Source organism: Phoenix dactylifera, chromosome 9 (assembly GCF_051530095.1).
Source record: "Phoenix dactylifera cultivar Ajwa chromosome 9, Ajwa_hap1_PhDact_Kaust_v1.1, whole genome shotgun sequence".
Taxonomy (NCBI): Eukaryota; Viridiplantae; Streptophyta; class Magnoliopsida; order Arecales; family Arecaceae; genus Phoenix; species Phoenix dactylifera.
This window is the reverse complement of record NC_143198.1, coordinates 3107006-3124528: the sequence shown is the minus strand read 5'-3', so window position 1 is coordinate 3124528 and position 17523 is coordinate 3107006. Positions and strand designations below refer to the sequence as shown.

At 39.7% G+C, this 17523-nt stretch overlaps 1 protein-coding gene and 1 pseudogene across 2 annotated transcripts; one reads left to right on the top strand and one right to left on the bottom strand.

The window, feature by feature from the left end:
* Positions 1-4020: 4020 nt before the first annotated feature.
* LOC108511192 (uncharacterized) lies at positions 4021-5078 on the top strand (annotated as a pseudogene).
* Positions 5079-5725: 647 nt separating this feature from the next.
* LOC103704439 (putative protein S-acyltransferase 22) lies at positions 5726-15793 on the bottom strand. 2 transcript variants are annotated; one of them, XM_088703973.2, is made up of 10 exons: positions 15365-15793; positions 15161-15274; positions 12669-13076; positions 11661-11729; positions 11497-11568; positions 11125-11253; positions 10783-10863; positions 9864-10046; positions 5968-6777; positions 5726-5831 (listed from the first exon to the last, which is right to left on the bottom strand). In XM_088703973.2, the coding sequence occupies exons 1-9, from the start codon at positions 15404-15406 to the stop codon at positions 5986-5988; spliced, it is 1890 nt and encodes a 629-aa protein (XP_088560099.1). In that variant the 5' UTR covers positions 15407-15793; the 3' UTR covers positions 5726-5831; positions 5968-5985. The 2 variants fall into 2 exon arrangements, with proteins under 2 accessions (XP_088560099.1, XP_088560098.1); XM_088703972.2 differs by having other exon boundaries at positions 5726-6777; positions 15365-15471; positions 15623-15718.
* Between the last annotated feature and the right edge of the window lie 1730 nt (positions 15794-17523).

The window sequence follows — 17523 nt, the reverse complement described above, 5'->3', positions numbered from 1 at the left end:
GAAAATAAGCATATTTTATTTTACTGGGAGGAATTTTTTTTTTTTTAAGCTATAGAGGGAGAGGGTCTATGGGGCCTAAATTGTTCTTGCATGGTAAAGACCTGGATTGGTCCTTCTGTTTTTTTTTTCTTTCTGAAAAATAGAATTTATTATATATTTGCAGAGGATTATAGGATTCTGAAAACCTTTTGTTAGTCTAAATGGTTTTTAACAAACAGAAGAATATATGGCCGCAACTCTGTGCTCATTTTATGAGAAGATAAAATTTGTGGCTTTCATATAATTTGTGAACCACTGGAGGACCCATCACAAAATTTTATTTTTAAGGCTTCATATATAGGGACCACATAATAGTTCTATAGTGACCATATGGAAATATAAAATTTTGATCCTATAACCAATAAACAGCAAAGCAACCTATCAAAGGACTAATAGTGGATAGTCTTGCTAATTATATAGATGCGCAAAACTTGAATTTAAATATAATTAATGAATTACATGAGAATCTATCAAAATTTCATTACTCATGCTTCATATAATGGCTGCAAAACAATTTTGTGATAAATAAACTATAGAGAGACCCATCATCATATTTTATTTATTGTGCTTCATATAGTGATCGAAGAATGGATCATTCTAACCAACAAGAATTTTGAGTCTCCATATAATTATTAAAATACAAAGGAACATGTCTTTAAATTTTATTTCATATGTATCACATAAAAATCTTGAAATATAGAATTTAGATTTAAATATAATAAGTGAATCATCAGGACGGGAACAGGGCCCAGGCTGGCTCGATGCCCCTCAAGTGGGCTGGCTTCAGGTTAGATTGGGCTAGACCCAAGACAGTTTGGGTTGTTTTAAGTATAAAATTAGGGCCACAAGGAATTCTGAGCGAGGACCAATTCAAATGCTTGGCTCGGCCTGAGCCTGACTCGAAGCTCAAGCGCAAACCAAGCATGAAGACTGAGCTGGAATCAGGCCCGGAGCTAGACCAAAACTAGGCTCAAATATGGCCCAAGGCCCAATCCAACCCTATATCTTCCGCAGAGGAAGGTTTAGGTGAAAGGCACCGGCAGTGTAGGTGGATGCCACTCTTTACTCCAGAATATTCGAGCTATGGTCGATAGAGATGTCGCCTTTCAAGCCAAGCATATCCATAAAAAGGCCAAAGGAGCTACAGATTGGATGGTTTCGTATGTGGCTAACTACTCTGTGGGGGCCCTCTGGGTTGGTGAGAAGGAGTTGCCTAGAGCACTTTGAGAGTCGTTATCTTTTAACTTTTTTGGATGTATTTACACTAGAAATGTATGAGTCATCTGTTGTAGAAAAAAAAAAAGGCATGTTCCTAAGAAAATATCAAAAGTTAACAGGTAGGTTCAAAGCACAAGACGAGCTTGCAATCAAGGTTGGGATAACACCAAATCTAACGTAATTATGATGTCATGAACACTATCGTTTGCTACCATCAAACTGCTGCTCATCCATATCAGTGGAAGAAATGCTATGTCTAGTATGTTGTGATATTTTTTGCTCGTCAATATGGGCAGTGCTTACTTTCTTCAAGGTTCTTTTGGGCACTTCCACATGCAATTATGTCACAATCTCAAGGGCAGAACTGTGAATGGTTTGGAGGCAAAACCAAAGTTTTTTTGGTTTAATTTCCTGCCATGTATTCTTGTTCAGCTATGGGAAACATAATTTTTCACAGTTTCAATATCAACTATTAGAACCAATTCAATCAAAAAACAAAAAAATCTACTATTAGAAGAGATTTTGCTTACTTCAAAGAAGAAAAAAAAGAAGAAAGAACAATAGTGTCAACTCATCTTTTCATATATTGACTCATTCCATACATGTAACAATCGAAGATGATGAATAGAGTATCTCCACAGTATATCAAGGACAAGCAGCTCTTTCTCATCACTGGGGATGCCTTGAAGCCAAGCAAACATATTGGAGAAGCCCCATAATGTTTTCTTAGTGAGGGAAACTGGGAAACTAATGACAGGAACTGTCCAAATATTGCTGAGAAAGGCCATGCCCAATGAACCCAGCTATGACGCCGTTGGTTTAGTAGTTGGCCTATCATTCTTCAAGAACATCAAATCAATACCTCCACTCTTAAGTCTCTAACCAACGCTTGACCCAGGGGACCCACCCTTTTCCAAAGTTAAAAAGGCAAAGTGGGGAAAATCCAATCCTTCCCTTCCTTTGTTGTACCAACCCTTTTTCCACTCCAGCAATTTCCAAAAGACAATCTGTTGGCCGTATTACACAGAGAAATTGCAACAATGCAATAAAATAAAAAATTCAACTTTAATTTATATCTAGGAAGCTGTAGAAAAATCAGTTTGATAGACAAGATTGAGACAGGACTTTCCCCCTCTTGCGAGACTGTGATGATCTTATTCCCAATATATATAAATTTGGTTTAGCCCAATTTTTTTTCCAATGGGCATGCGCTTGTTGGATTGCTAGATCCGACCGCTCCTTCAGTTGCACAAAATAAAAGTTTTTTTAAAAAAAAAGAGGAAAATAAAGGCCAATATATGGGTAGAAGAAAGAGAAAGAGATGAAGGATCGGTCTGGCGCGGCTTTTTGACTACCCTTTCCGACGACAATCCAAATAAAGGATTTCAGAGAAGAATCGTTGAGATCGGTGGCAATTCTTGGAGAAATCGTGAACAATTTTCAATGAAGAAGAAGGAGGTTTAAGTAGATGAGATTTCCAAGTTCTAGATAAACTCGGATTTTCTCTGAGAGTCTTCGATTTTTGTCAGAATCGGAGGATCAGAGTCTTCTTCCTCACATGTTATTTTTGGGCCTGACCTCTTCGAGCTAGCCCACAGGTCCATGAGCAAGGCTAGTCATAAGTCGGGTTAGGCTTGGACACTCCGGACCAACCCACAAACTCTACAAAAATCTAGGTTATTACCATTTTCGAGCTCTACAAAAGCGATAGAATGGTTCTGGCCCTACGTGATGTTTCGAAAATAGCGTAGCAACACGACGAGATGTCTGACAACAAACATATGTGCTCCACCTTGCCATGTGACATGCACGGTACGGCTGGCGAGCAACGTTTTGTCGAGTGTGCACACACATATGGTTACTAGTTCAATTCCCTCCAAGCCCGACTTGGCGTCAAAGGATGAAATTTCTATAAAAGCAATAAAAAATTGCTTTTACATTTCCAACATGGAACTAAAAAAAAGGAAAGAGTTCTAAGAAAGGGATAACGATCTCTAGCAAGACGCTACGCTTTTTCTGTAACAACCCAGGATCTCACCCAAAATGGCTAGCCGGAAGGTATTATTTGGGTTCCTTGATCCTGTATAAGTACCCAAGATCTACCCAGCGAATAACCGATGTGGGACTAAACACACGCCCGCACGGGTCCTCACATACTCCCCCCGTTCAAGCCCTGACGTCCTCGTCAGGCTAAGGGTTCATATCTATTCAAATCTAATCACAAACACCACGATTGGCCCGTGGTCAGCCCCAATAGATCCGTGCTGCAGTGTCCCCTAGTCCACATAGGTTATGAGCCGGGTCCGCTCTGATACCATTTGTAACAACACAGGATCTCACCCAAAATGGCTAGCCGGAAGGTATTATGTGGGTTCCTTGATCCTGTATAAGTACCCAAGATCTACCCAGCGAATAACCGATGTGGGACTAAACACACGCCCGCACGGGTCCTCACATACTCCCCCGTTCAAGCCCTGACGTCCTCGTCAGGCTAAGGGTTCAAATCCATTCAAATCTAATCACAAACACCACGATCTGTCCGTGGTCAACCCTAATGGATTCATGCTGCAATGTTTCCTAGTCCACATAAGTTATGGGCCGGGTCCGCTCTGATACCATTTGTAACAACCCAGGACCTCGCCCAAAATGGCTAGCCGGAAGGTATTGTTTGGGTACCCAAGATCTACCCAGCGAATAACCGATGTGGGACTAAACACACGCCCGCACGGGTCCTCACATACCGCACGGGTCCTCACATTTTCTTTTGCAATGTGAGACCAATCTATATCCCTCCATTCAGGAGAACGCCCACCCCACCATGGGCATGGCCACCACAATCGTAAGAAGCTCCATTCATGCTTTGTTCCAGAGCTACCGGTCCTTCACCTCCATTGCCACCTTTTTCGTCTTCCCGGTCTCAGCTTCCCTTCTTCTCTCCCAAGCACTTATCCCCACTTCCACCGTCATCCTACCAAGCCGCGGGCTTTCCTGTCTCCCAATTCTTTTCCCTTCTCAACCTCAAGCTCTCTCAAACCATCTTCTCCTTCACCTTCGCACTCCCCTTCACCCTCACCTTCGTACTCCTAGCTAAAGCATCCATCATTCAAACTGTTCGTGAATTCCCCCGCCACAGTCACGCCCCTCCCCCATTCTCTTCATTTCTCCACCTTCATCGCTCGCTTCTACTGACCCATCTCTTCAACACTTTTGTCATCCTCTCAGCCAATGCCGCCATGTTTTCCCTCTTGTTCCCTGTCTTCAATGCTGTGGATATCCTTGGCTTCTCCTCAAGCAACTCCCTCCTCTTCCTCTCAGCAGCTGCTGCGGTTCTCTATTCCGTTTATCATTGCCATTGCAACAGTAATCTGCAACCTGGCAATCATAGTATCAGCAATGGAGAACAGCAGTGGGTACCTCCCGGTCGTCAAGGGCTCAAGGTATGCATGCATGCTCATCAGGGGCTGGTTCGCAACTGCATTAGCCCTCGCCCTGCCTGCCAATCTGGGGATGGCGGCCGTCGAAGCTTTGTTTCAGTACAGGGTAGTGAGGACATACCATCTGTCAGAAAAATTCACTCTATCAGTTATCTAGGAGCCCTTCTCGATCACTTACATGTATTCCCTCATTGTTGTTATTGATATCATCATGAGCTGCATGTTCTTCAGGAGCTGCATGTTGGATTGGGAGAGTAGAAGTGATTGCCAAACAGAAATGGAACCAGAAAAGACAGATGCTCCGCAAGTCTGAAGTCAGACATCATCCCTTCTCTCTCTCTCTCTCTCTCTCTCTTCATGATCCTCAGCTTTCAGATTGTTCATGGACTTCAGGAGGATCCACATCCAAGCTACAGCAGAGCATCATAATCATCACATAGAACACTACTCTACAGATGCTGCTTTGATGAGGCAAAATAATCATGCCAATCCAGGAGAAGCATACAGAGATTTTTTTTTCGCAAACTTCATATGGTGTCACAGATCATAGAAGCAATGGGAACAAGAGAATTTTTCTAGTAAACCTTTTTCCTGTTGCCTGAATTATAAGGAGTGTAATGAATAACTTTCCACCAATATGTAGCAAAGAAAAAGGCCAGTTCTCTGCTAATCTGACACCAAATTTCCAATAGTCCATTGTTGTTGGTTCAAGAAGAGGGGCACCTTTTTAGGGAAGCCTCAGCAAAGACTTATAGCATGCGTACTACAACAGAACTCTGTTGTGGAAATTATCCGTGCAATTGTAGTAGCTGCAGAGATAATTGAGAGCATAAATAATGCCATAGAACTTGGAAGCAGATTTCTCATGTCCAGCAGAAGATGCTTGGAAGCTTGACAAACTTGATGTTAAAGCCGGTGGCATGGATCCAACTTGGAATGCCAACCAAAAATTTTCCTTTATAATGGCAAGCAACAGAGAGGCAATAAGTTTTGGAGTACAACAGGAAACAAACGTATAAACAGAGCACAGGAAAGGCAAGAAAAATAACTGCTAAATTTCAAGATTGAACATAGCAAACCATCTGGTACAGTCTTGACCACAATTTCTAGGCCAGATAACTCTACATACGACCAGAGCACCTGTAAACCGAACAATTTTTTTTCAGAACCTCAGGACAGAGAATGGCGATCAAGTCACCAACTAAAATGATTCCAACAGCACACTGACTTAGCAATCGCATGATCTTTACTCCTAATGAAATGAAAAGATACAAACCTCAGCCACTATGTTTGATCAAAGTAGTTGCCTGTCAGATTGCATGCCTGCCAAGGATGATACTTCCGATTTATCTACCATGTAACCCTGACCTGAGTTGAAGATCAGGTTACTCCAATTGACAGATCTGTGCACAATTCTGGATGGGACCTGATCACTGTCTTCGCCGCCGGATGCTTCATACCCATCACTGGTTGATCTTGAGAGCGGAATTCCCTTATGGACAATGGCACACGCCGAGAAGGATTTGGGGCCCTTTGCATCTTCGGCTCCAGAGGAAGAGACACGGAGTAGATGGAGATCGGGTGAGCCCAAACTGCTATCTGGAGAAGACGCAACCATTCCAGTAGATGACATGGCTTGGCTTGTCTGGAAAGCATTCCTCGCTTCGAGCTGCAAAGGTGCCAAACTGCTGGATGTTTCCAGAGCCAGGTCACTGCAGTTACTCTCAGTAGCACCGGCAGATATTTTCGCAAGGGGTTCTAGAGGGATGCCAATAGGCATCCTACCTCTCTTGTTAGCCTTTCTCCGATTGTCGGTCTTTATAACCATCCGATCGCTGCTGCTGCCAAAGCTACTATCTGTTTCTTGCCCCAGTGGTACCTCTTGTCTTCCAATAGGCTGCAGGATTTTAGACTTCTTCCTTGCTTGTGCAGCTGCTTTTGAAACTTTTTCTGCATCCAATCGTGCCAAGGTCCAAGGACTGATTTTCACAGTTGCAGCATTCCTTTTCCTTGCCGACTCTTCTGTTACCATTTCCTTGCTGGCAGAACTTGTGGACATGCTAATTTCGGGAGGAACAACATCAAACTAGAACAAATGGAAATGTTAATGTTAAGTCCCTATTACAGAACCTTGAGAAAGAGGCAGCAATAAGGTGAAGACAAGTTCATATAAGAAAATTTTCTCTTTGCAAGGCAAATATTACACATGAAGGGACTAGAAATTTTTAAAAGGAAATAACAAATTTCATATCCTACAACATGCTGAAGTTGAACAATGGTGTTGCTCTTTCTCATCTTCTTTTAAAACATTGGCTGTTCATAGCATCAATTCACCTACTCAACAAAGCTGTAGTGCTTAAAAACTCACCTAGCTCACTTTTTCTGCGCATAACTTATTCTTGCATATGACGAAAAATATATTGGGCTTCTCTAATGTGATAGGTTTAAGCCTTTAAGGTGATTAGCTGAGTGATGAACCTGAAGTCAACATCTCAATAGATCTTTTGGTTGTAGAGGAGGACTCTTTATACAAATCTGTTCCCTAATCTCTCAACAAATACCAATAAGTTACTCTTCAGTACATAAAAGGAAAAGATGGACTGATAAGTTGGAGAATTTGACTTAGAAGAACTTCGAAGACCGGGAAGTGAGCAAGTTATGGTTGATCTTTTTTAAAAAATATAAGTTCAAAGACTTCAGATTGCCCTAAATTTGATGTAAAAGTCAGTACCAATCAAGGATCGCCGAACTGGTACCGGTAGCCGTACCGGTCGGCCACTGGACCGGTTCGGTACTGGTTTGGACCGGTTCGAACTGGTACCAAATCGGTACCGCTGGTTCGGCCTCCAAAAGCTCAAAAAAAATTTGGTCTAGCCGATACTGGCCGTTACGGGCCGGTTTGGACCGGTACCATTTTTTAACGCCGAACTGGTACGGGTTGAACTAGCCGGTACGGGCCGGTTCAGCATTCCTTGGTACAAATACATAAGCAAAGATTAGTGACTCAATTTACTCTCAACACTTCTTTCTCAAAAAAATAAATAAATAAATAAATACTCTCAGTCTCTACACTTTCATTTTATGATAGGTGGAACATTTTGAGTAAAGCTACGATTGGGAGGCTGAATTTTCTTCTTAGATGGGGATTACTTTTTGAATTTACAAGCAACATTTTTCAACTCGTATAAGTATTACATTACTTGTGCTCATCAGTTTGAAGTTTGCCATCACATATAGTTTTTTTGGTTGCTTAGGTTGCATCAGCATACACAAGATCCTTGCCTCCTTGATATTGAAGATTATGATGTATTACAAAATATCCAATATATCAACACGTATTTGAAAGGCATGGAATTTAAGCACGTGGCAAAAGGTATTCGAGGACAAATGACTTGGTTGCTTTAAGGATGAGATAATCAGAACTTATTGATATAGCTAATAATATTTACTCCCTATTTATCAAATATTAGTCAAAATAGAGTTGAATCATCTGCTTCCTTTAAAAGGCCTACATTCATAAGTATGTTTGCTCAATTTTACTTGATTTTGATGGTTTGAAGACTTAGGGAAGTGTATCTAATATTCGAGTCATAGATTGTAACAAGTTTGAATAGAAATTAGATTTCTATTGCACAATACAATGGAATAAGAAGAGATGGGCTATCTCAATCACTAAGGGGCTATTTGGTGGCGCTATGAGTTTTGCAAAATAGAAGATCATAAACAAGATTCTCTGCAAGAGAGAGTTCCCATAAAAACAGGGGAAGACCTTTCTTTATTTTTGACAGATGGGAGACCCTTTTTCACAAAACTCATTTTTCAGGTTTTATGATTCGGCCAATTTGGACAAAACAAGTTTTATCGAAAGAAACCAAACAAACATTCTCGGAAAACTCGTTCATTTTGTGCTTTGAACAAATCCATTTTAGTAAAACTTATCAACCAAACAGCCCATAAAACATAAAATGTTCTTTTTGGAAGCCATTAGGACGGCATTGAAAGTTGGCAGAGTGGTCTATAAAGAGTGGATTAATGTGACAAAAAATATAACCAACTTCTTTCACTCTTTATGCAGAACAATGGCATGGCTGGTTCATGGAGAAGGTGTATAGATCTTTTAATATAAATAAGAGTGGACTGATGTGACAAAAATATAACTTCGGATGGTATCAAATTGGGTCTGATCCAGGTTTCACTAAACCCAGACCTATACACGTTGAGATCAGGTCTCGCTTTTGGTCCTCCATTGAAGGATTGGGTCAGGTCCAGGTTCAGGTAATAAAAAATGTGCATTGAGTTTGGGTTAGGTGGAGGCCGGGTCCAAGTAACCATCAGGTATCAAGCAGTATATGTTGACGAGTTAATCAAGCTAAAGAATCCATACTTTCAGAAGTTTCTCAATGCAACATCCAATATACGTTACAAAAATTAAATGATGAACAACAAGCAGTTGATGTTTAACCATACAACAATGATGATTAAAATTTGAAGAGATACACTTAGACTTAGGTACGGACACCCAAACATGGTCGAACATGTCATTACTTTTTATTCTTTCTACCCCTCTAAATTATAGAACAAAATTTCATATACTAAGAGTTTACAAAATGAAGGATAGATAAATAAAAATTATATTTTATACATGCCTATCTATGTGGGTATGCACATATGTGTGTGTGTGTGTTTTAATGTAAGAAACCAGGCAATTCTGTGGGTTTTGGTCAGGTCAGGTCTAAAAATATCAAATACATACCCAACCCCAAAGTTTCAATGGGCCTGACTTTGGATCCATACTCGACCCATTCAATATTGAGATTGGGTCTCGTCTTGGTTGGGTACTGAGTTTGCAGGCTGGAGTGGGCCCTTAATATAACCAACTATGAGATGATTGGTTTGCTCGCTACCTTGGAGACACAAAAATTTCTCTGAATATAGGAACTATATTATATCATAGTTGGTTAAATGGAAGTCGAGGGGAACCCACCCAATCATGGGTGCTTTTTTCTCTTTTTTCCCCCCTTTGATGGAAGTCGAGGGGAACCCACCCAATCATGCTATATCATAATGTTGATGTTGCAGATATACATTTTGACATTTGACAAAAGTTAATCTTAATAAAGTTCTTTTATCTTAAAAAATAAAATCTTAAAGAAGATAGGACAAAGAAAATACCTGATCCTCAAGAAATAATCGTGGAGGAGTGCACCATGCACCACGATGAAATGTAGTGAAGGAACTAACACTGCTAAGTCCAGTAAGAGAGCTGACTGGAGACATTTGAGGGCTCTGCTGACCACCAACACCTTGCTGCTCCTGCTCCCTCAAGGCTATGATGTAATCATATGTGCTGATTCCCTGCTTCCCAAAGACATACATGCCGCCTTATTTACCTCAGGAGAGAGAAAAAAAAAACTATGCTGGTCTTAATAATTGTAGAAATCATAATCAGGACGGACAGGACATTGGCAGTTCATGTAGTTAGATGCAACCTTTTGATTTGTTCAAACAATTTTGACTTATCATCATCAATAATTGTACATTTATCATTCAACAAAAAAATGAATAATGGGATAAAGAAAGCAGTATGCAAATGAATTGTTTTCCCTTTTTATATACTTTCCTTCATGTTTAAGACTGTATTTATTGTGAGTAAACAAGGAAATTTTTAATCAAACAGTACAAAAAGGCAAATGAACTGAAGCCAGAAGAGACCAGCAAACAGATAAGAATACAAAAAAAATTCTTGAACTGATTAGAAGAGAACATGATTCACATCACTAAGTTTGTTTTCAACTCTGATGCACCCTATCATGTGTCTGGGTAATTGAAGATCCATTATAAATTTCAATTCATAAGAGGAGAAAATCTAGAGAAGTGTACTGGTTAAAGATTACCAAGTTAAAACTAGATTGTAAGTTCATATTAGCACTTAATGCAAGAAATACAATTAATGGCTTGCGCCCATGTCAATGCATGTCTAGCACTTGTGTGGCGATGAAACAAACCAGCTATTACATAAAGTAGGAGAATATTAGGTTCAGTTTTCACCATAAGAATGCAGATAATGCCACAGTTCGTCACTAAAGATTACCTTTTTAATCAGAAGAACATGGAAGAAGAAAAGTTGAGCAAGCGGCAAAGTGGCAACCATTGCTAAGAAGGTGCAAAAACCCTGCCAAACATACCATCACAATGTTAACCAACAAAATCAGTATTCCAGGACACCGTCCAGAAATTGCACTGTTGATTTTAATCTCAAGTCAGGAATTTTAAAGAGAAAATACGGAATTGTGACATTAATATATTTTTTTTGGAAAAAGAATTGGTGTGTAACTTAGCCAAACATATTAGCATTATCCAAGTGGATCAATGGATTCTTAAACAAATGGCAAGGCATCACTAGAGTGGAAAAGGAAGGATTTTACAAACTTACCACCACAACAATATATGGTACTAAAGAGAAACTGCTTCCCAACTTTGAGGCTATCTCTCCAGAAAATCGCTTCCGCTCAATAAAACTAAGAATCAACACAAGGACTCCTATCGACCACTGTAGAATAAGCTGCAGGTTCAAGCCCAAGGTGCATAAATCACGCAGACCTGTCAATAATCAACCAGAATGAAAAGGACCCAGAACAAAAATGCTATATACAACTCTAGACTGCCAGCTAGGGGTGCAGGTCTAGGTCGCCTCATCGGGAAACTGGACATAAATGTGCCAGGTCACTACAAGGACATGAACACCCCAAGGGTATGGGATGTTTTCAAATGCCATGGATCCTGACAAATGAGGGCTTATGCTTACCAGAACAAGTGCACAAACCATGAGAATGAAGAACCTTCGATAATTTCTACTGCCTATACAGTTGTTGAGCCACTACAAGAGTAATGGAGTAGAAGACGTTAGGCTGTCACCATTATTGGAAAAAGGAAGGAATGGAGAATATTATGGTAACCAAAATCCTGTACCCTGCAGTGATGATCAAAGCCATCAACACATTTGTCACAAACTCTACAGTGCTTACTATACTTGAACACCTGCACAATGTCCACCAGAGATTGTTCCAAATCATAACCACATCTAGTATAAGAGGCACATTTTTCCCTTGAAAGGGAACATGAAGCTTCTGTTACCATGTACAAGAGAAAGGTATGAAAAACATCAATGCAACTCATATATCAGTTACAATACCAATATGCAAGAAGAGTTTGAAAAGGTACGTGATGGTGAAGCATATAATTCTAGGTCTATGCCTCTGCACTGCATGAACATATATATAAAGTAAGCAAACACAATCATTTGCAATGATATGAAGAACAAAGCTGTGGATATATAACGGTCAAAGGTACATTACAAGCTATTCAGTTGATATCAGATAAGGAGCTAATGAATTTTCTCAGCACAAATGCGCCAAAAATACAATTGCTAGCAAGGAACTCAGACAATTTTTTGGAAGGAGTTTGATGAATTAAAATTGAATTCCAAGGGAGATATGTGTCATGTAAATAATTATTTAAGAGATAAGGTGATATATGGTAGACAAGGTTTGGGAAAGATGAATTCAGAAGACCTTAAATTACTTGTAGCCTGTGAGTGGGATGAACATCTAGGGAGTTCCAGAAATATTAGATGCATTATGTATATAGTTTATGTGAAATATGCCATCATCATTATAACTGACAAACCTTAACCAGACCTTTTATGTAACACAGAAAAGAAGAAAAAGGAAATGTTATTTTGCTGCAATTTAAACTAGAACAACTGCATCACCAAATGAAAAAGAAATAAGGTGGCAAGAAATTGTTACGTACGAAGTGCAAACCAAACAACCTGATAAGAAAATTATTCTGCAAAATTAGACAGTACACAATTTTCGAAAGGACAAAATTAAGAATGTTGCAGTTTATAGGACCCAAATATTCTAACCATAGATCATCAATAATAATAAGTATAACTGCAAGATGCCTGGTGCATACCTCAACTTCACAAAGGGTGCAGTAAAACATGCCATCCTCACTTGGTTGTCGCTCAGAAGAATGCTCGTGTGAATGGCGCTGGCTACATACAAAAGAAAGAGGGCGCCAGCTGAACAAAACCATCAATATATGCATACCACAAGAAGATGGTTTTTCCTTTTCAGGTTTGTCAGATGACTTTCCGCCAGTATCATCAGCGTGGTCCCTATCAAGTGGTTTAACTCCTGTTGTTGTCACAGCATGTGCTTCATTGATTGAGGAAATTAATTCAGCTCCTTGTCTAGATATCTTGGGATGAGTCTGCTTTCCATTGTCTTCTATATTAAGATACTTCTTTGACTTGAAAATTCCTGGGTCCCCAGGATCTGTGGCAGCACACCAAGCGTACAGACAAAAGACGCATGTCACCTGAAAGTTCCCACTACATCAATACTTTTGCTTGTTGCAACAGGTATCTATCTTGCAATACGATCCACCCAAAAAAAATAAATAAACTTCCAGAACATGATTCCTAGTATTCCTATTTATTGACTTTTGTTTGAGAACGGCCATTAGTGTGCACGAGTTACTCCACAGAAGTGATGCAAAAATGACCAGCATCAAAGACTCAGAGATCTAATATTTTAACATAGAACCTCCTCAATTTGGAGTAGGCTTGCAACCTTTGGGCTATGGTGCAGTTTGTCCAATATATTGATTTCAAAGATGCTTCAGAAATATATATGATATCATGCTTATGATGTCTTCCATGAAATAAGCAATATAGCATGTGTTCAAATAACATAACTATCACATGATTGCAGTTTGTTTAACCATTGTCTACTATACTAAAAAGCTGGAAAACATAGAGATTACTGCAAATCAGGGTAAATGTATCATTCCAGGATACTAGCTATAATCTGGACATTCAACGTTACCGACCGAACCCCTGAAACTTCTGCAAAAATTTAACATATGAACACTTGTGGACAGAGTTGGTAGGTCTGTCTCCCAAAAGAAATTCTCTATAAGAATCTGCTCCCAATTCATGCAAATATCTTGTTAAGTGATTGTACCTTGCTTCCTTTTCTTCTGTTGTCTCTCAGACTAGTAGGTATGCTTGTGTTGAGCTCATAATTTTATGTTATCAATTAAATACTAAGCCTGATACAAGTATCTAATGCAATGCTTGGAAGAAAATGATATGGTACGCAACGCATACTTAAGGAAAATTATACACTGTAGTAAGATGTCCACAAAACTACCACTAGGTGCACATATCAATCTCAGAATTCCTAAATAATTATCCTTGTAAAGAATATCTAACACAGACTTCAGCAGCATGCTAAGAGCATCAATCCCTTTATCTTATATCATGATTGAGCTAAAACAAGCAATGTGTGACGTGATTAGGCAGCAAATGAATATAACGAGAACAATTAGGTTCGTACATGAAGTTGTTATTGTGAGGACTCGTGCGGGCGCGTGTTTAGTCCCACATCGGTTATTCGCTGGATAGATCTTGTAGTTAGTTTACTTTTCTTTGAAGTCGATGAACATTTGAAGATCTTGTAGTTGAACTTAAATTAATTATCTGGACATGTTGGATATGTCAATTTGAATAAATTAATCAGTTGTGGTTTTATTGGATTTTTGTTTATCTTAGGCCTTGCATGATCTTTAGGGCATTGCTCTATGGCTCATGCGGCCGGTCATGTACCGGACCTGGGTGATGGGTTCAGGGCGTGACAGTTATCCTAACAAAGATCGGGAAGCAAAGATTGCCAAAGTGTCATCTAACTGATTTTGTCTTTCAGAATCTACTACAGGAAGTTAAACCAGTTACGTCGAGAATAATCAATTTTAGATGCTTAAGCTTTCTGAATCATAGTCCAAATCAACAAAAAAGAGGTACAAACTCAAAGCCCTGAGGAAAATGTGCTAGCGGGAAATATTTATGAGAAGGTGAGTGGGAATTAAAGATGAAACTGTTTACAGGTATTGGCATGGAGCTGATCCGAAAGATACCCAACTGTAAATTTTTCCATCAGCCACAACAATAAACTAAGCACCAAACCCCTGTGGCCTTTGGGCTAAAGTAGCAGACACATTGAGGCATCCCAGCCATTGATGAAATTTTGATAGCCATTGATGAAATTTTTGTCAAATTTCACAAAAAGCTCTAATTTTTTCAATTATTAGATGAAATCCATATCAGAGGGGCGTTAGCATAACATTCCATTTACCCACGTTAGCAAGAGAGTACCTTCGACCGGATTGGTTCATGCAAATGTAAATCAAGAAGAAGAAGAAGCACAATAAAATTAAAAAAAAAATCAAAAAAAAACCCAAGTTAATGGAAGCAATTAAAACAAAAGAAGAAGAGAGCCACAACAACTGACAGATTAGCAAAAAAAAGGGGGAAAAAAGTGAAAGAACTTATAGTTTCGCATGACAAATGAAGATAAAAAAACAATGGAAGAAAAGGTTACAGGGATGAGCAAGAAAATTACCAATGGAGTGTAAAGCCCGATAATGACATACTCAAAGAGCTTCCTTCCCACGAAGGGGGCAAAGAACACATAGAAAGCAAAACCCAGAGCCAGAAAAACAGCTATTGCCACCACCTACACAAAGAAATCAGAGAAGAAGATCACCAACCATTTCCAAGAAGTAGAAGAAAGAGAAACAACAAAAGGAAAAACTTAGGAACACACCTGAAGAGGATGGTAAGGAAGCTGCCACCCATGCTTCCTCATTTCCACCTTACAGAGAGAAATGTGTTCACTCTTCTCTTCTCAAGAAGAGATGGGATTGATCACAGCTGCAACCAAGCAAGCAGCATTCTTATAGTCTTTCCAGTCCAATCAGTGGGAAGGAAAAATGAGCAATGGGGGGGTTGGGAGGAGGAAGGGAAGAGCTGAGGGGAGGAGAGGAAGAAAGGACATGAAAGACCACAGAGGAGAGTACTTCACTGAGATGTTACACTATAAACCTTCCTAAGCCAATAAGAGATTTATGGGGCTCTTCCCTGCTCTCTCTCTCCTGCTTTTCCCATGGGAGCAAAGACCTGTCAGGTGTGCCTGATGTTAATTAGTACATGGCTGGAATTACTTTCTCTTTTCCCTCTGTTCATGATTAAAGTTGCCAAAAGCCCCTTCTCTCTCTCTAGGCTCTTGTCATTACTCCTGTCTCTCTCTCAGGCTTTGTGATACGACTGGCTGGTGAGGGTGTGAGGAAATGTAGTGACTTTTAGCCATTGCACAGTCGCACGCTTGCTTTTCTTCTCAATCCACCAGAACTTTGGTCAAAAAGGTGGCACGGATGGCCATCACCTCAAGGATCCTATTCTTGCAATCTTTTCCCGATTTTTATGCGTACATGGCTTGATCCTTGGGGTGAAAATAGAGGGAACAGAAACACAATGCTGTGCTGCACTTTGAATGATGCAAGTAGAGCCTGCTGCTAAGAATAATTTGCTACCGCTAATCTTGGAACTAATTAGACTTGGACGCCTGCTCTCCATGGAGTAGGGAAGGTAGGAATCCAGTTCATTGCACTGGTTTCTCCTGCTTTTTCTTCGGACGCAAACAAAAGCTGGCCATTGTGAAGTATGCTGTTTCCTTGCTGTATTCCTGTAACCTCGTGGAAAGTTGGTCAAGACTTGAGAGCAGGACTTTAATTGTTGAGGCATAGGTATATAATATAAAGCTTTACACACCAATTGGGAGGGTGTGTTACATCTTCTTCACAAGCGCGGATCATTTCGTTGATACGTATGAAAGAGGATAGGCTCTTTGTGGGCCTTGTACGAGGACTTAAACAGGGCATATTAGTCCCGCATCAGCTATATACTAGGTAATCTTAAATTTAAATATAGAATAAAAAATCCGAATAATACTTTTTGATTAATTTTTTTAAACGAAGCTCTTAAATTACAAATAGTATTAAAGTGAACCTAGTCTTTTTGAATTAAGCAAGAGTTAATCATAGTGATTATGGTTAGATTTATGGTACTTGTGATTGGATTTGAATAGATTTGGATCCTTAGCCTGGCTGAAGAAGTATGTGAGGATCTATATGAACATGTATTTAATCTCGTATCGGCTACATAGATAGATTTTGAGTAATTAGACAAGATCGAAAAATCCAAATAATATTTTTCACCTAATTTTTGTAGATAAGATTTTCGATTGTTACACCTTGCAAGGTTGAAGATAAATAGTGACTAAGGTTTGGGTTGGATGGACTTCACATGGCTCTGCGCTTCTTTTGGCCATTTCTGGTAAGCGATGGAGCTTGCTCACGAGAAAGGACCAGGGACAGTGCAAAACTGAGACCTGGCTTTGTAGCAGCCCATGTCTTCTACTGCCTGACAGTCTCTCTTTCCACCTACTGTGTCCTTGATCCCACCGTGTCCCCCATACGATGGACCACATACCCTCCTTTTTTTTTCTCTAGAAAATGAAGGGAGGAAGACAAGCTTTCCCCTCACCAGTTTTACTATGTACTGTTTGAAGGGGCTTTAAACAATCACAATGAAAGTTGTAAGCATAATCCAAGAACTAAGCTTGCCCCATTCTTGATATGACCAAGGACCCTCCATGAGTTTTGACTGATAGGTGTAAAATAATTGCCAACATTGTGTAGTTGATTTTAATCTATAAATTAGCACACCCTGGTAATTACATAGAACTAGAGCTGATTAAGTTGATACATAATGGTAGATTCATCCTTGTACTATAATGCACTGAGGACAATGCACTTTGTTATTGCATAATATTACAGTGACCTCATGAAGTAGGGATGATGGTAGCTGCTAATGCATGCAGTGAGGTCCTGTTTTCTAATTGCTATGGCATCATTTTCTTCAAGG